The following is a 26,901-nucleotide window of genomic DNA, read 5'->3' as shown; positions in this document are numbered from 1 at the left end:
CCAGGGGTCTCTGTCCTCTTTAGGATGTTTCTCCAGCTTTGTTTGTCCGGGTTCCAGCTCAAAACTACAGTAGAAACCTTTCTGTCAAAAAGCTAAAAGAGAATGTCACATACCGTCAGCTGGTGTATTAGAAGGTCCATTAAGAAGGTGATCTTGTTGCTAAACAGAACATAAGCACAGTTTTCCGAGCAGTTGCTGCAGGTGAGATTGTACACGTTGATGGCATTGCTGAGAGACCTAAGAAAAAGAGAATATTTCATTTGATCAAGTTGGAGCAATTATTCTCCCAGCATCTTTACAAACAAAATCATAGCCACGAAACAAATACCCCAAGTGGCCAGTAGGTCTCTGTCTGAACACCAATGACCAGCCAGCACTCTGCTTGTGCTCCTTATGACCGTGACACAGGGGTTCAGGGGTTCACCCTGCTGACTCCTTCTTCAGGCTGCTGTCTTTTAAGTTTAACTCACAAAGTTAACAGTGAGTGAGCAACATTCAGAGTTGTTTCCACGGTGTTAAATCCCCACTTGATGCAAAGGCCCATGATGGTAGAAACTCTCATTACTCAGGGCAGGCCTTTATATACAGTAGGTGTCTAATAAAATCTTAGGGCTCTACATACAGAAACATCTGCTGAATTGAACTGAATATCCAGAGTTTCCAAATGTTTAGCTGTGTACAAACAAAAAGGCATTTTCACCCAAGACAGTCATCTGTACATCAACCTAATGACTGACTGATTACCTTTTATTAGCTTAGCTTTACCTTGAAAGCAGAGAACAGGAAGCATGGTGGATAGAACTCTGGGCGAGTCAAGACAACCTGAGTTCAAATCCAGCCTCAGACACTTAGTGGCTTAGTTGTATGACCCGGGGCAAGTCACTTAACCACTGTCTGCCCCAGTAAAACAGAGATCATAACAGCACCTATCAGTACTGCTGTGAGTCACTTAACTTCTGTATGCCTCAGTGTCCTCAACCGTCAAACAGGGATAATAATGGAGCCAGGACTGCTGTGGGCACTCAGCACAGTGTCTGGCACATAGCTACATTGCTGCTGCTGATCCTTCATCTTCGGAGAGGACTAATGATGTCACAGGGTGATGTCTTCACTTGCCCATGAACGGGATTTAAGTGAGTGTACAAAGTCGTCAGCCTCACTCTCTCAGCCAGAGTCATCAAGGTCAGTGGTAGGACAAAAGTCAGGATGTCTGGCGATGGCCCAGGATGATGTGGATGACCTCGGTGTCTTCGGTGTCTGACCAAGCTCCAAGCGCCCCGCAGCACCTGCTTCAGCTGTCTTCGTGGCCATTGAACAAACTGTTCTCATCTGCCTGTTCCTCTGGGGAAGTCTTCATGTGCTTGGGATAGACAACCCCCCCCCCCTCCAACTCACCTACAGGTCTGAGGCCTGTCGGTTACCCTCAACCTGGTTTAGCCCATCTGCAGAGACAGTTTATCAGAGTGTGGCTGATGCTGCTCATGCTATAGCTCCTTGGAGCTACAGGTTGGGTGGCAGGTGGACACCAAAGATGGATGAGCATCCCTGACAAGGGCTTAAACCCAAGGTGCTAGTCCTCTCTGAACACTCCACACACCCCTGGCACATAATAGGTGCTTAATAAATGCTTGTTTCCTCCTCACTTCTCTTCCCCTGTTTGTCCATTCTTGACCTTCTAATTTTTGGTATTTAGATAGAAGGTAGGGTAGGTAGGAAGGAGATGTAAGAATCAAATTGAAAGTTGTGGTGATGGGGAAAAAATGAATGCTGCTGTGAGCTTGGAGAAGGTTTTTTGATTATTTTCTTAACTATAAATATGGCTCAAGTTCACACATACAGACCCCAAAGTCATACTTTTTGATAAGAGCAGAGTTGGCATTTGCATCTTTAAGGTCTAACTTAGAGAAAACCTTAACATCAATTTTTTTATATGTAAAATTAGGGGACTGAACAAGCTCCAAGATACCTTAAAGGTCTAAATAGTTGATCTGATGACTTTGGAGCAACTTAAGGCTGCATTCCTGGTCTTCTAGGACTTGAGACTGAAACCAGTGCTGTGACCCAGAGCCAGGAAGAAAGTCACCACATACGCCAATCACCAGGGAAAGGCCCCAGGAGCGCCTCCTAAGGTGCCAGACCCACCAAGTAACCGCAAGGAGAAGCCAGCATTCTTCTGGCCAGTGGAACCTAAATTCTCCCTGAGGGACATACACTAAGTGTTTCGGCATGGATGAAGACACTGCAGCTGAAGGAAATCAGTGGAAAGAGCCTGAATGAGAAGCCACCAAATGGTGGCTGGCAGAGGGCTCTACCACCTGTCTTTCAGTCACTTCTCAAAGCTTCTGTTTCCTTCTCTATAGAATATGGAAGTGGATCTTGATCACTGTCAGGTTACCTTCAGATCTAACCTTCCGTGAAACCGTATCTTGTCCTAGAGGCTCCAGACCCACCCTGATAAATTCAGGTCTCTGAAAGAGCCTTGTTTACAGGGTGGGGCGGGTGGGATGGGGTCACTGGAGAAGAAAGGGGACTGCAAGAGACAAAGGAGCAGCAGTTGTTTGTAGGGTCCTGTCAAAGCAACACAGTTTTTGAGAGCTTGCTCTGGTGCTACAAAGATTCAGGTTCATGATAATTAAATTGACCTTCCTTGATTCTTGCCTATTGAATTTATCTTGTAGGTTCTAACTAAGCCCTGATTTTAACCTGTGTGATCAAAGCTCTGTTTACCTGCCTCCACATCGTGAGAATCTTTAACCTCCTAGGTGTGAGGTACTGTGCTAAGTGCGAAGGACACACAGGCTACAATGAAACAGTCTTTGTCCTCAAGGAATTTCCATTCTATGGATAAACCAGGCTCACTGTACAGGACAGAACAAAGACAGAAGCAGCCAAGATGTGTTGTCATTTCCTTCTGGGCTCTTTACAACCTAGAGACAACAATTCCCAGAACCTCTCAAAGAGTGGCTTCTAAGGTAGCAGCTAGGAGGGGTCTGGCATAGCAGATGATGGATTTAAAGTAGGAAGGAAGGAATCTTTAAGGCCATCTAGTACAACCCATTCATCTTGTAGCTGAGGAAACTAAGATCACATAGGCAAAGAGAACTTGAACCCAAGATCCTCTGGCTCTAGACCCAGCCCTCTCTCCATGATACCCCACACGAGCTACACTCTTTGGACAAAGAGACACACACATTTTAGTTCTCGAGGGGCAGGATGAAGAAAGAAAGTCCATAACAAGCCCTAGCACTTGAGTGTAACAAAAAATTGGAGTCAAACTTTTTAGTTCTTGGCATTTGGCCCTAAGCATCAATGAAAGAATTTACACAAAAGAATAAAATGCCCATTTGCTGGAACTCACTCAGCCAACCAACTTGATCTGTTTTCTAGGGAAATTTCTCCAGCTCTACCCAGGGAGTGGTATACTAAAAACTTGCTAAATGCTGTTGCTAAGTGCTATGAGGAATGGCTTGTCATTTGAAAGGCAGCATGGTGGAGGGGACAAATTCTAGATCTGGAGTCAGAAGACTACGCCTATCTCCCTGCCCTGATGCTCACTAGCTATGGAAGCTTGAGCAAGTGACATACAATGGGGCTAATGGCATCTGCATAACCCATTTCACAGTATTATTTAGAGGAAGGAACCATGTTGAAGCCTTCACACGTTACAGAAATGCATCATTAATCTTTTAACAGTCTGGGTATTTGAGATATATTTTTGCCAAAGAGTAAAGAAATCTATCATGGTGAAAAGACTGGTAAGTGATGAGACAGATCAGGAGAACTGGAGCCCAGAGAGGGCTCTCCTATAGTAATGGTGGGAACTGGGACAAACCATTTCATTTTTTTCTGGGCTCTAGTTTCTCAGTTGTGAAATGAGAGGGATGGCCTAGGGTTCTTTCAGGATCGACGGTCTATGAATCTAGGAGGAAATGCTCAGTGTAGGCAAACCTTATTTTATATAGCAACCATATTCCTGAAGGGTTCAATTTTTAAAATATGGATTTTAAATTCAGTAGAAATCTAACATGTGAAGTTGCCGACTGTAAACCTTTTTAAAAAAGTGAGGATTCCTTTTTTGAAGAGAGTAAATAATTATCTTCTGATCTGTTTGGGGTGTTTTGAGCACTGTACAGTGGCTTTTCTTAAAGTTGGGGAACACCTGTACTCAAAAATGAATTTGTTCTAAAGTAGTTTGTGATTTCTTAAACAGAAAACTTCTCATTTACTTTTAGCTGTGAAATGTACCTTGACGCTGTCTTGTACCTGCAAACCTGTCACAAGGAAATAAATTTGTGATGGTTATTTTTCTCATGAGAAATGAAGGGGGAGGGAGGGAAACAGTGACCTCAATGTCAAGAAAAACTTGCCCATTGAGAGAAACCTGTTTAAGAGACCACCTGTACTTGAAGACCACCTGTCAGAAAGATCACTTTTGAGTGGAGCCAGCCCTGGGTGGTCTTTCTAAGCAGGTTTCACTGTAATTTGAGACTGGAGCGAGGGAAGCCTTTGCAGGGTCAAACAGAAGGCAAGGCCCCGCACCCAGGTAGAGAGTGGCTTCTTCAAGGAAGGGACCTAACAGCTCTCAGTGACAACCTCCCAGTAAGGTGGCTGGTAGGGCTGGAGCCGCAATGGCACTTGTGCTTGCTGAAGGGACACTGAAGTTTAGGTTATAACTGAGAGGGCCCAGAAAACCCCCAGAAGAGGCTAGGCATCCTCAGACTGTGTGCGATAGCCAGTGACTGGATTGCACAGAGTGAAATAACGAGACTTACATTTTATGACCCTTAGCTTTCCACCAAGTGTTCATTATATGGAGCCCAAAGGGGTGAAGTAAGGGAGACAACAGGCATTTACTGAGCCCATCCTAGGGACCCAGCACCATGGCTCCATCCCCATGCTGGGCAGGGGCGGTCAAGATTCCAGTCAAGGGCCCTGCCCCCTCAGTCAAATCCAAACACCAAATTTCTTCTGACACTAATAGAAATGATACCGAAACAAACCTGAATAAAGGGGCTGAAATTTGATTGAAATGAACTAGACTGTTCACTATAGATGATCCCTGAAAACTCTTTCCTGAACCAACTTACAGGTTTGAAGTAGAACTTAGAAGAGTAAAGAAGGTCTGCCATGGCATTTGTAATGACGCACTCTGGGCCACTGACCCAATTCTCCACACACTGTTCTGGGTCTAAGGCTTTCTGGCCTTGATGATCAGTTTAAGCTCATGACTCAATTTTCATTTTGTCTACAAAGTAAACCCTCTTTTTGAAGAGTTGGTGCCCATGTCATTTTACAGCATTTGCATCCTGTCCTCCCACTCAGCAAACTATCCCCTGTAGCAAAGATCCAAAAGAAAAAGAAGAGAGGAGTTCTACACAGCTGGTCTGTCAGCACCTGACCTCACAGCCTGGCCCCCCAACCCTACCTCCACCCACTTTGGCAACAAAGGAAGCAGGCACATTTCCTCAACTCTTCCCCTGGCCAAATTTTGTCATTATAACAACACAGAAGAAAGCCTTTATTTTTCCTGGTTATTAGGAACAAGTGCTAAGATCAATATGAAAAACTAAAATGCATTTGAAAATGTTGAAGTAAATACGTCGAAGACGACAATTATTTTGGAACACTGATGAATGAATTACGATTAAGTCTCTTGGTATATGTGATATCTAATTTTTATTGTCTATACTTCAAGTTATATTATTATATTTTAGGTTATGTTGTGTATAGCTATATTATTACTTGTGATCTGAACCAAAGTATATCTGAATATGGGTAAGAAAAATCTGTGTGACAATGGAGTTCTATTACGGTGCTTTATAAAAGCCATCATTACTGTGTTTGGGTTTTCCATATGTAAAAATTCATAGAATTACAGGATCATAGGATTCAGAAGAAACCTTAGAGTAAGGAAGACCAGTGGAGAAAAAAGGTAATGTTATTCTCAGTACAAAACACACTAAAAAAAGCAGCCAGGTCACATGACTTCAGTTTTAACCTACACACCAAAAAAGTGTATAAAGTCTGTAATCTTAGAAATAGAAATCCTATTCTTTAAACAAAATGCTGAAATTATTTCACAGATCATCCCTACTAAAAATAAAGTTTAAACTCAGTTTACTGGGACATTTTATTTAAAAACCATTTATAACAACAAGGGCTAAGAAGAAGAAGAGAAACTATTTTGGTTTTATGTTTGTAAAGTGACTGTGCTAAAGTCAATTTAGAACAAGGTATCACTATAGATCTGTCCACTGATACAACTGTTATCACCTGTTCAAATATGAACATACTTTTATATATATTCTATGTTTATACTAGTGTTGTGTGGGGTTGAAACCACCCAACCCCATTTTTGTTCTGAAACCTTAAGTGAGAACACATTGAATTTAAAAGATCTTTAGATGATATGTGAAATAAAAAAATCTTTGAAACACACTGTCTGAAGTGGAATGGGTCAGACAAGAAGCTCATTCCAACAGGCAGAGGACACTAGGCCATATTCTCACGTCATCATGAACAGTCACTATCGGGCTGAGGAGGAAGTGATGTGAGAGGTTGAAGTAAGGGGCCTCTGAGGAGGACCCACCTTGGGGTAAGAGGGACTTTGGTTTTAGCCTTTGTCAGGTCTCAGCCCTTCCCGCCACCCCCTCCCCCCCATCAAAGGAGGAAGTTGTGGGCTTTGAAGGGTCTGGAGGAGTATGGATTTTTCCTCCCTCTTCCCATTAGGGTCCGAGCTGCATTCCTGAGTCAATTAATGGCAGCATTTGCATCAAGAGCCAAGGAGGGATGGACACAAATTCATAAGCTTCAGGAGATGTCCTGAAGCCCCTCATGAGGGAGAGAAACTCCTCTGCTGCCCACACTCCAAGCTGAGGCCCCCTTCCCCTGGACTCTGCAAGCTCTTGTGGGGTAGAACATTCTGCACCCCCTGCACCTGTATACAACCTTAGTAAACATTCATTTTCTAAAAGCTACTAAAGACTGCCTAGCTAAGCTGATTCTCCACTGGAAGGGCTTGAGCCAATGGCGTTAGAGAATCCCCCCCAAGCCCTCTGGGATGCCCCAGAGAAGACTGAAGGGGGAGAGGGAGCCAAGCTCTGAGGCCCCATGGGTGAGAGTGGGACTTGGAGCAGGGATTCTCTGAGCCTACGTAGGCTATAATAGAAAAACTAAAATTAGTTTTACAATTCTATTTTCTTGAGCCTCCATAAGATTTTTAATGACATTTTTATCTGCATGAGTTTATTCCAATATTTTGATGTAATTGGTTATACTTCTTTGTTTCTATACAATGGGTTCCATATATTCAGAGACTCATTTTAGTTGTGAAAGAACAGTTTTCAAAAATAAGCAAAAACTGGTCTTTCTGTGTTTTCCTGAAATTAACTTTCATTTCAAAGAAGGTGAAAATAATGCATTTGAAAGCATAAAATAAGGAAACTTATGTTAAATTAATTTTTAATCATTGTGGCAAAGGATTTTTAAAAACTGATAACAGAAACTCCTTAACAAAAATACTTCCAGGATTAGAAAGTCTTTAAATGTGAGTTTGTTTTTCCCCCCAAATTGGAAGCATTAGCACCAAAGAAGGCCCCAGGTGGTATGGAGTGTTAAATGGCAGATTAAAGTCGGCTGAAATCATTACTCCAATCTTATTAGAGGAACAATAGCTGTCACGGTAACAATTTATTTACAAACCTTTTGAGATAACTGCAAGATGCTTTAATATACCAATCAGAGAAGTGGATCTACCAAACACTACAGCTAATTAACTCACCAAACTGTGGCCCCAGCATCTCTAATAGGAAAGTCCTCCAACTGCAAATCCCAGGCTGTTTTTACTACATTAACATTTACTTTGTTAGCCTGTAAAATGGCATAGGAAGTTACATTAAACAATAGGCAGCAACAGAAAAATGGCCTAACACACTGACATAACATAATATCTCCTTCTGATGAATCCAGTTACAAATATATTCTAGGGTATATTGATTTTAGCGCTGAACAACTTCCTTTCCTCAGATGAAACCAGAACAGGCACACACAGAATGTTTTGGGGTTTTTTGTCCTTTTCTACTTTTATTTTTTTAGTTATTATTTTTATTTAATATTTTATTTTTCAACACTGATTTCCACATTTTGAATTACGAATTTTCTCCCCATTTCTACCCTCCCCCCCACTCCAAGATGGCATATATTCTGATTGCCCCGTGCCCCAGTCAGCCCTCCCTTCTGTCACCCCACTGCCCCCATCCCCTTTTCCCATACTTTCTTGTAGGGCAGGATAGATTTCTATGCCCCACTGCCTGTATATCTTATTTCCCAATTGCATGCAAAAACAACTTTTTCTTTTGAGCATCTGATTTTAAAAATTTGAGTTTCAAATTCTCTCCCCTCTTCTCTCCCTACCTACCCTCCCTAAGAAGGCAAGCAATTCAACATAGACCACACATGTATCATTATGTAAAACACTTGCACAATATTCATGTTGTGAAAGACTAACTATATTTCACTCCATCCTATCCCGTCTCCCTTTATTCAATTTTCTCCCTTGACCCTGTCCCTTTTCAGAAGTGTTTGCTCCTTCCCCTATCTGCCCTCCCTTCTATTGTCCCCCCTTTTTATCCCCTTCCCCTACTGTCCTGTGGAGTAAGATACCCATTTGAGTGTGTATGTTATTCCCTCCTCAGGTCAAATCTGATGAGAGCAAGATTCACTCATTCCCCCTCACGTGCCCCCTCTTCCCTTCCTACACTTCTATGTGAGATAATTTACCCCATTCTATCTCTCCCCTTCTCCCTCTCTCAATATATTCCTCTCTCATCCCTTAATTTTATTTTTTTTAGATATCATCCCTTCATGTTCAACTCACCCTGTGCCCTCTGTCTATATATATGTATAGTCCCTTCAACTACCCTAATACCGAGAAAGGTCTCAAGAATCATATACATCATCTTTCCATGTAGGAATGTAAACAAAACAGTTCAACTTTAGTAAGTTCCTTATGGTTTCTCTTTCTTGTTTACCTTTTCATGCTTCTCTTGATTCTTGTGTTTGAAAGTCTAATTTTCTATTCAGCTCTGGTCTTTTCATTGAGAAAGCCTGAAAGTCCTCTATTTTATTGAAAGTCCATATTTTGCCTTGGAGCATGATACTCAGTTTTGCTGGGTAGGTGATTCTTGGTTTTAATCCTAGCTCCTTTGACCTCTGGAATATCTTATTCCAGGCCCTTTGATCCCTTAATGTAGAAGCTGCTAGATATTGTGTTATCCTGATTGTGTTTCCACAATACTCAAATTGTTTCTTTCTGGCTGCTTGTAGTATTTTCTTCTTGACCTGGAAACTGGAATTTGGTGACAATATTCCTAGGAGTTGTCTTTTTGGGATCTTTTTCAAGAGGTGATCAGTGGATTCTTTCAATTTCTATTTTACCCTCTGGTTCTAGAATATTAGGGCAGTTTTCCTTGATAATTTCTTGAAAGATGATATCTAGGCTCTTTTGTTGATCATGGCTTTCAGGTAGTCCAATACTTTTTAAATTATCTCTCCTGGATCTACTCTCAGGTCAGTGGTTTTTCCAATGAGATATTTCACATTGTCTTCCATTTTTTCATTTCTTTGGTTCTGTTTTATAATATCTTGGTTTCTCATAAAGTCACTAGCTTCTACTCACTCTAATCTAATTTTTAAGGTAGTATTTTCTTCAGTGGTCTTTTGGACCTCCTTTTCCATTTGGCTAATTCTGCCTTTCAAGGCATTCTTCTCCTCAGTGGCTTTTTGGAGCTCTTTTGCCATTTGGGTTAGTCTATTTTTTAAGGTGTTATTTTCTTCAGTATTTTTTTTGGGTCTCCTTTAGGAAGTCATTGACTTGCTTTTCATGGTTTTCTCACACCACTCTCATTTCTCTTCCCAATTTTTCCTCTACTTCTCTAACTTGCTTTTCCAAATCCTTTTTGAGCTCTTCCATGGCCTGAGACCAATTCATATTTTTCTTGGAGGCTTTTGATGTAGGCTCTTTGACTTTGTTGACTTCTTCTGGCTGTATGTTTTGATCTTTCTTGTCATCAAAAAAAGATTCTAGAGTCTGAATCTGAGCCCTTTTTCACTGCCTGGCCATATTCTCAGCCAATGACTTGACCTTTGAGCTTTTTGTCAGGGTATGACTGCTTGTAGAGTAGAGAGTGCTTTGTCCCAAGCTTTAGGAGCTGTGCTGCTGTTTTCAGAGGTATTTCTACTCCACTGTCACTGCAAGCTCTGCCACAGCAGTGTTCCTCCTCCCCCAAGAACCACCAACCAGGATTGCAACCCAGATCCAAGCAGGGCAAAGCAAGCCCGGCACTACTGCTTGATTGCTGCCACCGTGTGAGCCAGGGACTCTGGAAGCAGCTGATGCTGGAGCTCTGGAAGCAGCTGCAGGATCTTCCTGCTGCTGCTGTCACCACCAGCGCATCACCTCTGCCGCCCCCAGGGCTTGGGCAGGACTGCTTTCTAACCCCATCTAGCAGTTTTCCCACTAATCTGCTCTGTGATCTTTGGCGTTCATGGGTTGAGAAGTCTGGTGACTGCCACAGCTCAACAATTCATGGCCCTAAGGCCTGCTCCGGTTTGACTCCCAGTCTGGTCTGTTCTGCTGTGGCCCACGCTGGGCTGTGCTCTGCTCCTAGCACCGTGCAATAGATCCTTCCCAGCAACCATCCAGGCCTCCCTGGGCTGGAGACCTGCTTCCCTCTGCTATTTCGTGGGTTCCACAGCTCTAGAATTTGTTCAGAGCTATTTTTTACAAGTGCTTGGAGGGATTTGGGGGAGAGCTTAAGCAAATACCTGCTATCCAGCCTCCATCTTGGGTCTGCACGCCCCCCACCCCTCCCTGACTCACACACAGGATGTTTTTATCAGTGTCATGGAAAGTCACACAGGAACATGACTTACATTTGGACTTCATCTTCACATTTGTTATGAAGAATCTGAACTATTACAGCCTATCCTTATAAACAGAGCAAGCTTGCTTTAGGTTCCCCAATCACACTACTGTTAGATTGGGGGCTTGTACATGTTTTTGGTTCCTGGGCTGTATCTACCAGGCAAAAGACTCCAGGGAGCTCCTTCCTTTGCCTATACTCATTTGTTATTCCACAAAATACAACAGACAAAAACCACTTAATTAGAATTCTGAGATTAATGCTTTAAACAAGATAACAGTTAGATGGATAGATGCTTTTAAAAATTAAATACCACAAGTAAGTCATTAATTTGTCAGAAACAGAAGAATAATCATTGTCATTTTTAGAAACACTAATAACATAGGGAACCAGTTTGTGGAATCTCAGACCCACACTTCAATACCCAGTGCACTGGGACTCTTCTCATCCATTCAATATTCCATAAACATTTCTAAACGAACTACTACGTGAAGTCTGAAAGGCTGGTAACTCAAGTCCACCCAGGGACACCAGGACAGCTAGTTGGCGAAGTGAGTAGTGTTGGGGGCTGGAGCCAAGAAGACTCCTCTTCCTGGGTTCAAATCTGGCTTCAGATACTTTCTAGCTCTGTGACCCTGGACAAGTCACTTCCCCCTGTTTGCCTCAGTTTCCTCATCAGTAAAATGAGCCAGAGAAGGAAATGGCAAATATCTCTGCCAAGAAAACTCCAAATGAGGTCACGAAGAGTTGGATACGACTGAAACTGAACCACAAATGTACGAGACCTCCTACTTAGTGCTGGGGATACAAAGAGAGATATAACATAGATCCTGCACTCAAGGAATTTACCAACCAAACCTGACATGAGGAACTCTACCTGGTCAGACCCCATCTGGAATTGTTCATTTCACAGGATGGAAATTGATAGACTGGGAGGAAGCAGCTAGAAGGGAGAAGGGAGCCAAAGGCATTCAAGAATCATCTGAAGGAACTGTGAATGGGAAATGGTAGTTGTACTTTCATCACAGAATCAGGCAAGAGGTTGTGCTAAGTCAGAAGAGGTACAGATGCAGTGGTAATCACTTAAGAGCAGCCACCTCCCATGCAATCTGTGAACTGAGTGTGGGAGACCAAGCAAAGTGCCAGGAGTATGAGGAAGGAGAGATTAATATTGTCTTTGGGAGGAAGATCAGGGAAGGCTACACAGAGTTGGTGACATCTGAGTAGGGATCTGAAGGCGAGTGTGTGTGTGTGTGTGTGTGTGTGTGAGAGAGAGAGAGAGAGACACACACACACACACACACACACAGAGACAGAGAGAGACAGACAGAAGAGGATTTGAACAGACAATGATTGGGAGGGGGGAGAGGACAAGGGCATTATAAGGATAGGCAAAGGCAGAGGTAGGAGAGGGCGGCAGCAGAATGGGGCTGAACACCTGTGGCTGCCATATGACGGCTCACAACTCCTAGTTCAACGGCCTTCAAAGGTTCACAAAGCAATTTCCTTACAACAATCTGATTAGGTACAAAGTAAAAGTATGATCATCACCATCTTACAAATGAGGAAACTGAGGCTCACAGAGATTAAGTGACTTGCCCAGAGTTGTATGGCTCTGAAGTGACACAGCTCGGTTTCAAACACAAACCTCTGGGCTCCAAACCTTTCCACTCTACTTTGTAGTATAACATCTTTTTTCGTAGGAGTTCCCTTTTTTATTGTCAAAAATTTTCTTAAGACTGTCATCTACAAGAAGAATCTTTTGACTGAGAAAATTTGTACCAAAAGCTACTATGAACTGAATTATGATTTTAAGCGAATTTGTATAACTCACCCATGCCTGCTCATCCTATGAAGCTCACTTTGTCCTGTTCATAATGAAAATGGGAAAGTGGGTTTTTACTTCAGCTTACTAGCCACTGCCTTGGAGTACAGAACCGGTCCTCCCACAGAAGCTTGGGGTGAGCGTGTTAGGTGGGCAGTCCGGGAATTTTCTCCTTAGAATCACCACAGCTGCTGCTCTGGGTGCCCAGGCAGTGGTTAAGTTCAACTGAACTGAGGGGTCAATGGCTGGCTCAGGAGGGGGTATAGGGGTTTGGTAGCTTGCACAGCAAAGGGAAGGAGTGGGGAGAATGTTGGGGAATGAGGATAGGTGTGGTTGGGTCACAGACAAGCCTTATAACTGGCTGATGTTGGGATGATGGGATGTAACTCATTCCTCACCCTCTGGTTGGATGATTACATGTCCCTTTGGAGTATAACTTTTGTCCCTCTATAGTCAAGGTCACAGACCACTCCTCTAGAATAGCTGGCCATAATGGTCTATACTGTGACTCAGGGGAAAGAGTCTGTCTGTCTAGCAGAGGGCCTGGCTTGGACTCTCAGTTCTTCCTAGGCAAATTACTTCATCTCCTTGGGCCTCAGTTTCCTCATATATAGAATGAAGGAGTTTGAACAGACAGCTAAGAACAATTTTAGCTCTAAATTTATAATCCTATGATTATAGGATTGTGGAATAACTCTGATGATTGGGAAGATTTCTTTGTATTGAGCCCAAATATCTCTTCCAGTTTCTGGTCATTGTTCACAATTCTGTCCTCTGAAGTCAAAGAGAGCAAGTCTAATCTCTCTTACACATGACTACCTTCCAATTTTTGTAGAAAACTCTGTCTACCCCTATATCTTTCCGATGATTCTTGAATGCCATGATCTTTGGCTCCCTTCTCCATTCTGGTTGCTCCCTTCTAGTCAGTCTATCAATTTCCATCCTAAAATGTGGCACCATGAAATGAACAATTCCAGATGGGGTCTGACCAGGTAGAGTATAGTGTACTATCACTTTTCTAATTCTGAATACTATGCTTCTGAATGCAGCCTAACATGCCATAGTTTTTTGGCTACCATGCCATACTAAGGACTCGGTGAACCTGGAATGCACCAAAACTCCTAGATATTTTTCACATGAATTGTTATTACCAAGCCAGACCACTCCTACCCTGTACTTAAACAACTGATGCCTAGGGACTATCTGTAGGACCTTATCACATTTCTCCTGGATCTGGCCCATCATTCCAGCCCACTGTCATCCAATACATCAGCTATCCCTCCGACTTTTTTCTTCTGAAAATCTGATAAAACTTGCTAACCATTCCTTTATCAAAATCATTAGTCAAAAAGGTGGACAACACAGGAAAAGTAACAGATTTGTAGGATATTCCATTAAAGAACATCCTTAAAATTGGCAGAAACTCATTAATGACACTAATATCTGCGTTCAAGGGCAACTGGGGGCACAATGGATAGAGCACTGGACTTGGAATCAGGCTGGATGAATCAAAAGCTGGAATTAAGGTTGCCTAGAGAAATACCAACAATTTCAGATATACAGACCACTCTAATGGCAGAAACTGAAGAGAATTTAAGAAGCTTCTTGGTGAAGGTGAAAAAGGAGATTATAAAAGCTGAACTGAAGCTTAATATCAAAAGACCTAATATTTTGGCAACTGGTCCTATCAATTCTTGGTAAACAGAGAATAATCAATCTTCAACAACAACACAAATACAAAAATGGGTATTTCTATAGTGTACTCCCTAACGTGGAGGGTTGTTGTGAGGAAATGACTTAGTAAACTTCTGGGTTTTATTAAGTGAGTATTACTCTCATGCTAGATATTCTTGAGGTAAGAAAAAATAGAAGCAGTGTTAGATTTTATATTCTTGGGCTCAAAGATCACTGTAGATGGTGACCGCAGCCATGAAATTAAAAGATGCTTGGAAGGAAAGCTATGGCAAATCTGAACAGCATAATAAAAAGCTGAGACAACACCTTGAGGACAAAGGTCAGTATAATCAAAGCTATGGTTTTTCCAGCAGTATTGTACAGCTGTGAGAGTTGGACTATAAGGAAAGCCGAGCACCGCAGAATTGGCAATTTCAAATTGTGGTGCTGGAGAAGACTCTGAGAGTCCTTTGGACAGCAAGGAGGTCAAATAAATTAATACTTAAAGAAATTAATTCAGGCTTTTCACTCTTTTTGTATCCCCAGCCCCTTGCTCAATGCCTGTCACATAGTAGGCACTTAATAAATGTTTATGGGCTAACTAACGAGAATTAGAGAACAGAAGGATATATACAGATTCATGATCTCATTGGTATGGCTACTCCTTCTAATCCATATTATATTGTCTTTTCCTAAACGACTCTTATCTGTGCCCTCCCATTAAGCCTTCATAGAGAATTTAGGATCTTTGGCATAATAAGAACACATACCTCCAAGGGTTGTGGTGAAGCTATATACTGCTATCTATTATCATTAAAGTTATTAGTATTCTTAGGCAACATGACCAAGACCTTCCTCTAATTCTTTTAATACTCCATGTGTACCAAGACAACACTGAAAAGCTCTATTATCTTTTTTTTCCTGCTATATGACTGGCCAGTTCCTTTTTCTGACTATACACTTCTTGGATGATACCTTTTATACAATTTCTTGCACACAAATCATTTTTGTTAAGGCCTTGTCTCTACCAACTGCCACATTTTCCTCCATTGAATTTTGGGTCACTTACAATTTTAAGTTTTTGAAAATTGTGGTATTCCATGATTCAGTCACATCATCACAAGAAGAATACTGGCATTAACAACGATGGGTTTTTAGGTCTGAGGTCAGCTTGTGACTGTGGAAAGTGTTATACAATTTCCCAAGTGCAACTTAACCATCTCCCTTCTATTTAACTCTAAACTCAGTCCGTTGTCTATCAACTGTGTCTGACCAAGAGACCTGTACTGATGAATTGACTTAACACTTGTTCCACTGCATGTCATAAGCTGCTAAACATGAGTTTTTTTATCCACTTGGACTTTCATCTGTAGTTACTGGACTACTGCTTTTTTTGAGAACCTATGGATCTCACTGACGATGCCTCTAGCGGGGGTTAGCAAATACCTCTTGAGGTTCAAATCCAGCTTGCCTGCGAACTAAGAATGATTTTTACATTTCCAATTACAAACAAAATTCCATTTTTAGCTCACAGGCCACACACAAGCAGACTTTGGTCTGCATTTGGCTTGCGTTGGCCATTGTTTGTTGACCTCTGCCCTATAGCATTCTAGAGTTTCATGTGATCAATTTATGTCACAAAAAATAAGAACATTGAGAGGGAATTCCTCTTCTTCTTGGACCTTGAGCCGTACATCCTCCAGGGCAGCAGCAAAAGCTATGGCAAGCATGAGTTTCTTGCTTGAGATCTTAACAGACAAGACAGGAAGTAACTGGTTGTGCGTGTGCGAATCACCTCTGAATCAGATGTTTGTATGCCATCAGACTTTTAATCAGAGTTTAGGAAAGAATTAACACTAAACCGGATTGGACAAAGAGAAGAAAACACTGTAGGAAATGACAACAGCTCCAATCCTATGTGTTCAAATAAGCTAACAACACAGAATTGGGAGATGGAAAAAAGACACAAACTTTGTTTATCATTGTTTCCTACAGAATGTAAATGGACGTGAATCGCCACAAAAAGAAGGTCAGAAGAGCTCAGAAATTACCTCTGCCAGCGTGTCAGCTACTCTTGCCAGAGAGATCTGATAGTACTTTATGTTATAAATCATTTTGCAAACTATTACCGATGAGAATAGTACAAGATTATAATACTGTCTTACAAAACATCAAATAGGGATAGGGCAGAAAGGGCAACTGCAGAAAACCTGGCACAAAGTTCAGAAAAGCCAGACTGTCCCAAGGCCATTTACAGATGAAATGAAGAGAGAACAACAGATGAAAAAATCTGCCAGTGTTTCTATAAAATTTTTTATCATGTACGGCAGTGGAAATGATACAATTAGGTGCTTGCCCCTTAGCCTACGTAGAAATGGAAATGGCACTTGATAGAATCAAGAAGAGCAGCTGGATCAGATAAACTATACAAGCAGAAATCTATACTGGAAAGAAATTGTTTTTTAAAGAATAGAGGGACGTATTTAAAATTTTTTGAAAACATGAAGTAAAAATACACTTGTACAAAATTATGCACATGGTCACAGCAAAAGGAACGTTACTTGGGGAATGGAGCCTTCCTCCCTAAATCAGTGCCCGGCATCATCACTCTCCTAAACATCGGGAGGTAGTTTTTGTTTTAGCGAAGACATCCCACAAAGGTTTTTACTTTTTGAACAAGCTGGAGTGATGCAGGCTAGACTAGAGTGTACTGAACAAAAATGGCAGTCCTTAGTGGATTGATGTGAACAAGGAAAGTCTCTAGACAAAGGACTGCCCCTTGGTGCAGAGGGATTCAGTGGTGTTTGTTATCATGAGTTTGGATGAAAGCATGGATGGCATGTTTATTAACTTTGCAGATAACATGAAGGTGGAAGAAAAGCCAACAGACTCAAATACTCTCAGAGTTGGAAGGGGCCTTGGAGGCCAATCTGTACCTGAACAAGAGTTGTGTCCACAATTTATCTGAAAAATGGTTATCCAGTTTCTGTGTGAAGACCTCAAGTGAGGGGAAACCACTACCTCTCAAGACACCTCATTTCATTTTTGGATCACTTTAATTAGTATTACTTTAAACCTAAATTTTCTTCTTTGCAGTTTCTACTCATTGTCCATAGTTCTGCCCTCTAGGCCCAAGAAGAACCAGTTCAACGCCTTTTCCACATGGCACCTGTTCAAATACTTGATACCTCTCATGTATCCCTTAAATCTTCTCTTCTCCAGAATAATCAATCTTCAACAACAACACAAATACAAAAATGGGTATTTCTATAGTGTACTCCCTAATGTGGAGGGTTGTTGTGAGGAAATGACTGAGTAAACTTCTGGGTTTTATTAAGTGAGCATTACTCTCATGCTAGATACTCTTGAGGTAAGGAACATAATCTATAAAAAGGATGTTAAAGTAAGACTGTGTAGTGAAAAAGTAAGCTGATGGCAGGAAATTAAAAAACCCAAGAAGGAAATATTTATTGACAGTAATTGAATAAGATAAACAAAAGTAGAAAAATAAGCAATGATGTCATGATAGTATCCTACAGACCATCTGAAAACAAGAGGAAATAGGGATTTGAGATAAATCATGAACTCGGAATACAGCTATGATATGGTGCTGATGAGGGACCTCAATCATCTGCTGTAGTCCATTAGCTAATATTTTATTCAAAATTTTTGCACTGATATTCATTCGTGTTCAATAACACACACATATGTACATATATTTTTCTTTTTTTGCTTTGCCTCTCCCCAATTTGATATCACAGAAAGCACTTGGCAGGATACCTTCTTTTACCATTTTTTCCTAACAGTTTATATAACATTGGAATTAACTGCTCTCTGATTATTTAAGAGAATTCCATTGAGTCCTGAGACTGTTTTCTCTGAAAGTTCCTTAATCACTTGTTAAATTTCTTTTTTCTTAATTTAAGAAAATACAAGCAAGTATTCACATAAGGTAGAGGCCTGAAGTATAAAGTTAGGTAAATATGTAAAGGGATGGCCTAAAGAAAACAAAACTGAAGTAAGTTTTAATGTACTGTTTTGTAACTTGGTGGGGGAACAGGAGTGTTATACAATGTTTGTTGATTTTCACCTAAATGGGAATATAGCCATGTCTCAGTGACCGTTAATAGGCAATAAGAGACTGGAATGATAGAATAACTGGAATGATGATAACTCATGTTTACATAGCACTTTAAAGTTTACAAGGAACTTTGCTCACAACAGCCCAGAACAGTCAGTGCAGAGTCCCCATTTCACAGATGAGAAAACAGACTCTACAAGGTTGTTGCTTTCCTTGGGTTGCAAGGCTAGTTAAATGTCTGAGCAGTGATATAAACAGGCCTTGTAACGAAAAGACCAGAGCTTGTGAACTACAACATGCAGCCCAAAGTGATACAAGAAGCAGTAGCTTCAATCTCTTCCCTCTAAAACCCTGATCAAAGCTACTGCAAATAGCAATGTGGGCTGATTTGAGCTTCACCCCTGTCAGATGTATTCCTGGAGCACTGGGGGAGATGCAAACAATGAGAAAGAAGATGATTAGTAAGAGAGAGGATGAATGAGATCCTTCGCATACTCAATAACCGAGTTCATGGGGCTGTGACCCTTCATGCCCCCTGCAATGGGGGTGCACTGTAGGAAAGCCTCTTTTGCAGGAGCCTGACGAATCCTTTGCCTCTGAGCAGTGAGTGGCATGGGGATGAGCCAAGGCTGATGCAGGGCTCTGCAGAGGAGAGATGCCAATTTTCATCTTTATTGTCATTTCTGCTACATAAACATGCAGTAAAAACACAGTACGAAACCTTAGCAAAAGATTCCTGCCATAGCAGATGCATCCACTTATTGACATAACACAAGGGGGCTTTCTTTGTATTAAAAAAAAAAAAACTACATTTCTTTCCAAACAAAAATTATGTTGTTTAACAAATGTTAATAATCTCAATCAAAGAAAAAGGCAGGGCTGCCATTTACTCCGTTGTGGTTATTCATGTTCCAAGACTGATGTATTGAAATGAAATAACATGCGCCACAGCTGGAATTTAGACTTTCCTCACTTCAGGCTGAATTTTCTTGGCACTAAAAACATTCTTCTTGCTAAGAGAGATGAATGCTGAGTAGAGCATTGACATAAATTTCTATCAATGATAACCTTAAAATGACTCCAGTACAGTAGAGTCAGAAGCCCCCTATCTAAGCTCTAGCTCTGCCTCAACTTCTTTTGGCATCAGTCTCCTCAAATGTGGAGTGAGGTGGTTTGTCAAGATGACCTGGTGACATTTGACTATGTGGCAGAGCCAGCACTCGGGTCTGAGGCCCTTGCCACTGCACCACTGTGGCCTCAAGGGAAAATGTGGTCATCCCAAATTGTTTTCTTGAGCTGGTTGTGAGGGTCACAAGGAGCCTGCAACCAAGATCCCTTACTTAACAACAGTAAATTCACTTCCTGCACATTTTAAAGTCTTCAAAGATTTTGATTCCTGGTGATTCAGGTAGACACAAACAACAGTGCAAGAAGGGACCTAAAAAGTTTGCCAAGGATTACTGTGTGGGGCAGGGCGCTTAAGACTAGAGGGGCACAGGCGGTATTTTTCTCATCATTGCCCACAGGAACAAAGGGATAAAAATGGGAAAAACTGACTTGGGAAGTGAGCAGCTAGCTAAGAAAGTGGTGACACAGAATGTGATTTGGCCTTTGGGGTACACCTTATAATATAGGGATGACAGACTGCTGGTAAAGGATGGAATACACCTGAGAAGGCTAGCAAGAAATGGATTTGCTCGTTTGTTTGTTGTCTTTCGTTCTCAAAGGGCACCAAAATGACATCACAACATCGGAGTCAAGCAACAGTGTATATGACTGTGGCTGGTCAGAACAATATGAGCTCGGAAGTGTTTCACAAATAACACACAGGAGGCATTGGAGTTTTTGGACTCTGGCCTCGAATGGGTTCACTCTTGATCTGGTCGGACAGGAAGAACAAGAAGACAGCTTTGGAGGGGTTAATAATCTTACTCTATTCTAGTCTATTCTTTTCAAAGGGGTTGCCAATAATGGGAGCGCCAGCTCCTACAGCTTCCCTAATCACCCTTCTCACAGGGGCCAGTGAGAATACAGAAGGAGCTACAACTCTTACAGGTCCCCTAAGCCTCAGTGGGGGCTGACTGAGGTAAACAGATTCTTCCCAAGTCTTGATGGGGGCCAGTCAAGGCACACACAGCATTACACTGTCATATTCCCCTGTGGGCTCCCTACTCACTGATCAGTGTCCATCTGCTTTATAGGCAACAGACAAAGAAGGCATATTACCAACAACAGCCTCACAAGTTTACACCACCTCATCCCTATATGTCACTGTGCAGTCACAGTGGATACTTAACAATTTAAGCACAAATGTTTATATTATTTATCATTATATAACGCTGCACAAGCATGGTGGAGATGTTTTGAACCATGAGTGCGAGAATTCATATCTAACACCTGGGAACGAGAGATTGTTATGGCTATGGATCCTGGGAACTAAGCATAAGAAAGATTAACAAAAATCCACCTTACTTACAGAGGCTCTACCACAGGTCGGGCACAAATAGCCAGTACAAACATTGGGGATGGAGATGTCTCTAAATTTGCGCATCTCACATTTCTTTTGATCTGCCGCAGATTTGCTTTACTCATACAGTACAGCACTTTCTTTGATGCAGGTACACCATGTTGGGCGGTCCTTTGCCAGTGTCTCCCATGTGAGACAATCAATTCCAAAGTTCTTAAGAGAGACCTTGAGAGGGGCAGCTAGATGACCCAGTGAATGGAGCACCGGCCCTAGAGTCAGGAGGACTTGAGTTCAAATCTGGCCTCAGAACCTGACACACTTACTAGCTGTGTAACCTTGGGCAAGTCACTTAACCCCAATTGTCCTGCCTTCCTCCTTCCAAAAAAAAAAAAAAAGAGAGAGACCTTGAGAGTGTCCTTGTATCACTTCTTCTGACCACCATGTGAACACTTGCCCTGTTTAAAGTTCTCCATAAAATAGTCTTTTTGGCAAGCATGCATTGTGCATTCAAACAAGGTGGCCAGCCCATTGGAGTCATACCCTCTGAAGCAGAGTTTGAATATTTGGCAGGTTTAGTTTGAGTGAGGACATCAGAGTCTGGTACCTTATCCTTCTGGGTGATCTTCAGAATCTTCTAAGACAGTTCAAATGGAAGTGATTCAGTTTCCTGGCATGGCACTCATATACTATCCAGGTTTCTCAGGCATACAACAATGAGGTCAGCACAACAGCTCTGTAGACCTTCAGTTTGATAGTCTAATACTTCCTCTCTCCCACAAAGATAAAAGAAAAAGGTTAGGATATGCCCAACTGAATGTAGAATTCCAGAGAATAACAAGGAGAAATAAGAAGGTTTTCTTAAATGAGAAATATAAAGAAATAGAAGAAAACACAGATTGGGAGAGACAAGAGCTCTCTTCAAGAAAATTAGAGATTATCAAGGGAACATTTCATGCAAAAATAGGCATGATAGAAGACAAAAATGGTAGGGACTTAACAGAAGCAGGAGAGATTAAGAAGAGGTAGTAAGAACACACAAAAGAAACATGTAAGAAAGATTTTAACATCATCAATAATCACGATGGTGTGGTCACTAATCTAGAGCCAAACACCCTGGCAAAGGAAGTCAAGCAGGCCTTAGGAAGCATTGCTAACAATACAGCTAGTGGAGGGGATAGAACTTTAGCTGAGCTATTTAAAACCCTAAAAGATGGTGCTATTAAAGGGCTGCCCTCGACATGCCAACAAATTTGGAAAACTCAATAGTGGCTATTTGATTGGAAAAGATCAGTTTATGCCCCAATCCTAAAAAAGGGCAATGCCAAAGAATGTTCAAATTATGGAACAACTGTGTTCATTTTACCTGCTAGTAAGGTCATGTTTGAAATTCTTCAAGCTAGGCTTTAGCTATGTGAACTAAGAATTACCAGAAGAGCAAGCTTGTTTTCAAAGAGATGGAGGAACTAGAGACCAAATGGCCAACATTTACTGGATTATGAAGAAAGCAAAGGAATTTCAGAAAAACATCTACTTCTGCTTCTTTGACTATACTAATGTCTTTAACTGTGAGGATCACAACCAAATGCGGCAAGTACTCAAAGAGATGGGAGTACCAGATCATCCTACTTGTCTCCTGAGGAACCTACATGCAGAAGCAACCGTTAGAACCAAACATGGAACAACTGATTGGTTTAAGATTGGAAAAGGAGCACAACAAGGCTGCATATTGTCACTTCATCACATGCAGAGTATATCATGCCAAATGCCAGGCTGAACAAACGAAGGCCAGAAATAAGCTTGCTGGGAGAAAGAACAACAACTTTGGAGATGCAGATGATACCACTCTGATGGCGGAAAGCGAAGAAGAATTAAGAGCTGAGTTCATTCTCATTCCACACTGGTAGCCGCAGTATTCAGTGCTCTCAGCCTTGGGCCCAGATGAAGCAGTGTCAGGGTCTTCTTGCTTGCAGAAGGCCCTCCAAGTCTGCTATTCGGCTGAGTTTCAAAGTCCTTCTTCTCCACCTCCTTTTCCTTTTTCTGTTCCGCCTTGGATGCCAGCAGAAGGCAATGCACCAGTTGCTTCTTCCTGACAATGAGTGACAGCGTAGACACCTACACAGAGCTCACATCCACACAGTCCTGAGGTCCCTTCTGACCCTGGTGCTATGTCTTCCACTGCTTTGAAATCTGTTCTTAGACCTTCTTTGTGACCAGCCAAATTCTTTGCTGGCTAAAACATAATCAGGCAAAGTACATTTGTCCAATAGTCATACAACAATTCTAGGTCTAGGTTCTCCAGTCATTAACCCCAAAGTTCTCCAGTCTATCCTATGAAATGAACAACTGAAACACAGAAGCCTGAGGCAGCTTTTCACCTGGGCAAATGACTCTGTAAGTCTGTGTCACTGCCTTTTCAGGGTAAGTTTCATATTTGTTTCTGACTTTGCCACATTCAATGATTAAAATTGTTTACTGTCAGAAAGAGTCACTTCCTCATACAAGAATCTACCCAAAATGGAGACCAGCACAATGTGGGCTTTAACAAATCTGAAATAACAGCAAAATCTAATGTCTTTCTGTATCCTTAACTTTCATTTTCTAAAGGAAAGTTAAACCTTCACATTTTTCCATTAGGTCAAAGCCTACCAAACCTCATTCTAATATAATTTCTTTGTCTATTAAAAACTATTTCTACTGTGAATGAGTAAACCAAACGGAACACTCTGCTGTGGAAGCCCCCAATATTTATCAGTGCCACAGATTTTATGCTTAGCAATGTCTAATTTGAAGTTAGCACATAAGAATTAAAAAAAGAGAACTAGTGATGGTGGCTTGAAAGGGACATGGTGTAAGCAGGTATATTTGGAATATATAAAGAGATATATATATATATGTATCTATATAAAGGGAAAAAAGTATTTTTTCTCTGCTACTGACAACTGATAGAAAAGTAGTTTCCACAGAGCTACAAGTTTAAATGCAGTTTTCTCTGCCACAAAAACCCCCTTTTCTCAAACCTCTCATTAAGACTGTACCAAATCAAAGTCTATGACAAAAACCCTGAATTTTCACATTCTGCCCAGAGTAACTTTATTTAGCATCCCATCCTTCATGGCCTATGATCAGAGCATATCTAGTGTCTGAAAGAAGGCAAGGGCTCCTTATGACAAAGAACAACTGATTATCACAAGATAAAACTCTGATTTGACGTCTGCCGGGTTTGTGGGAGCCCTCTTCTGTGGAAGCTTTTGTCTTGGATAGCTCTTTGTGTACACACAGCACCCAGTCAAACCCCACTCATTGGCTTCTGTTACAGTGTTTACATTCAGGCCCTTAATTTTTCAGGCATTCTGTGCTACATTTTTTCCCTTTTGTCCCTCTGCAAGGAGTGGTTAGGATTGAGTGAGGATCACAGAGTAAAGAGATTTCCTTTGAGAAGGCTCTAGGCCTCATGTGATTTCAGGAAATGAAGCAAAGAGCCGCCTGTTTTCCCCCTGCAGGGAAAGCAAGTTTCTCTTACTTACACCTAAAAGTAACATCTCACTGAGGATGTTTCTCTTAAATGTCCCCAACTGGAGAATGAAAGGCAGCAACAATTAAAAAATAACCTACGAAAGCATACACTCAAAACTGTACTTACTTTGGAGGAATTCTTGAAACTGCATTCACACTGGTGGTTGAGTTCACTACCTGAAGGATGTGTTCAAGGGCTGTTAGTCCTCCAGCAACTTGAAATGCAATCTGATCTGCCACATTCTGAAGGGAAAGATAAAATGCAAATTAGTCTGGTTTTGAAAACATGTATTTTATAAAGGGAATGGAATATTTGATTGAAATCTAAAACCATTCTGTTCTAAAGACAGCAATGACCATCCAAATCCACAAACATAAAAGAAATAATGGCTGCTCACCAAATTAATCTGTTCAGTCGGTCAGTCAATAAGCATTTATTAAGCACCTACTGTGTGCTAGGGACTATGCTAAGCACTGGGCTTACAAAGAAAGGCAAAAAGCAATATAAACAACTATGTACAAAAAAAATATATATAGGATTAAGGGGGAGTCAGGAAGGGCTTCTCACAGAAGGTGGGATTTTAGCTGGGACTTGAAGGAAGTCAGAGTGGAAGATGAGGTGGGAGAATATTCCAGGCATGGGGAACAACCACTGAAAATGCCTGGGGTCTGGAAATGAACTCCTGTCAAGATCCACATTTTTTTCCCTCTAAGTTAGCATCTGTTTTTTGAAGTTTTTTTTTCTGAGGACATGAGGATACTAGAGTCAATAACTTCCCAGCCTGCTGCTTACAGAGCCTAGTGAAGAAATATTAAGTTGTTTTTTTTTTTAAACAATTTTGAGGTAACAGTCACATTGTCAGTGAACCAGCAGCCATCCCTTAGAGCATAATGATATTGTTCTGGCTAAGGCTTCCCACAGAACACAGGGCCTGTGCTCTGACATCTTCTGGCTGCCGGTTGGGTAGGCCCTTTATCAAGAGTCCAAAGTTCGTGCCTCACTGGATGTGGATGAAATCTGTCCGTGTGAGGGCTCCACTGTTACACTGGTGATAAGTAAAGAGAATGAAGGAAAGAGACAGCTTTGGGGATGAAGGATAGACTTGTTATCTGCAAATATGCAAATGACTTTTTCTAAACACAAACAGCATCCTTAAACATGACCCCCACCTCCATAAAGAGATTTTCAAATGCAAATTTTGAAAACCCCAGGTCACAAAATCAATGATCGGTCATAGTAATAAGGTTGTAACATGATGTAACCCAACAACACACTTGTATGGAAAGAAGGTCCTCTGATTTCCCAGATTGTGCTAAGCCCCATTCCAGGCTTTCCCCAGGCAAGGACTGTATGTTTCTGCTGAGTCCTATGACCTCCTCTGATACAAGTATATGCACAGGAGTAATGAAGTGAAAAGGCGACAGCCTGTAACCGTGCTGATTATTCCCTAATTTACTTTTTGGAAGAATGGGGAAGGAAACTGAGACACAGAAAGGTTAAGGGTTCAAAAATCTCTTCTCCACACACTACACCAATTAGTCCTCCATTTGGGTCAGCTAGTCATGCTTCTTAAAATGCAGGTGTCCTCTGGGAAAGCTAAGTCGCATGGTACTTGAGTGGGAATGATTTTAATTAGATAATCTTAAAGATGAACACCTGTGTGCTGCTAAGAACTCAAAAAATAGAGCAGATCGAGTGAGAGGACAGGTCTGGGTGAGGAATGGGGGAATGGACTATAGGACACAGACTGGAGCATAGGAGCAGCAGAAGTAAGGATAAGAAGGCAGAGGGTAAGAGGTGCCTGGAGCCTCGGCATCAATGAGGCAGGTAGCACACCAGTACTAGTTTACAAAGTTGGTAAACTTCCTATTCCATTTCAGTCCAGTCTCTGTAGTCTAAGCTACTCTGGGACCAGCGGCTCTGTTGCAGTGTGGTAGCTCCTCATCTAATGTCAGTACCTTCCTCATGGGTAGGAGGAAGCGGAGAAGGAAAGAGAAGGCTGGATTTCATGAATTTTGTTATTCTCAGGATTGTTACTGAATAGCAGTCAAAACTGATATCAACGGCACTCTGCCACTATCCTATAAGCAGTAAAAAGAGATCCTAAATTATTAAAAATAGGTACTATGGATGATAAATACAGATATTAAATTAGCTTTACTGAAGGGTAAAATAATCTAAAAACTTTAAGATATTTACCATCATCATACTAGGTAGTATTTATATAGCACTTTAAGGTTTGCAAAGTGCTTTCAAAAAAGTATTTCCTTTTATTCTCACAACTATCCTGGGAGAGGGGGGCCTATTATCATCTTCCTTTTACAGATGAGGAAAGAGAAGACAGAGGTTAAATGATTTGTCTGAATCACACAGCCGGTGTCCCAGGTGGGATTCCATCTTGGGGATCCCTGACTGGCA

At 41.5% G+C, this 26,901-nt stretch overlaps 1 protein-coding gene across 3 annotated transcripts in view; it reads right to left on the bottom strand.

Annotated features, from left to right (window-relative positions):
* The window catches only part of SCAPER (S-phase cyclin A associated protein in the ER), a 422,044-nt gene that overhangs the window by 112,233 nt on the left and 282,910 nt on the right, over positions 1-26,901 (bottom strand). For all 3 annotated transcript variants that reach the window (XM_036734646.1, XM_036734647.1, XM_036734648.1), the window contains 2 exons: positions 24,610-24,725; positions 114-237 (listed from right to left, as the gene is read on the bottom strand). In XM_036734646.1, coding sequence (XP_036590541.1) covers positions 114-237; positions 24,610-24,725 — 240 coding nt within the window. The remainder of the gene's footprint in view (positions 1-113; positions 238-24,609; positions 24,726-26,901) is intronic.

Source organism: Trichosurus vulpecula, chromosome 8 (assembly GCF_011100635.1).
Source record: "Trichosurus vulpecula isolate mTriVul1 chromosome 8, mTriVul1.pri, whole genome shotgun sequence".
NCBI lineage: Eukaryota > Metazoa > Chordata > Mammalia > Diprotodontia > Phalangeridae > Trichosurus > Trichosurus vulpecula.
The sequence above is the reverse complement of the archived record's forward strand: the minus strand, read 5'-3'. Positions and strand labels throughout refer to the sequence as shown.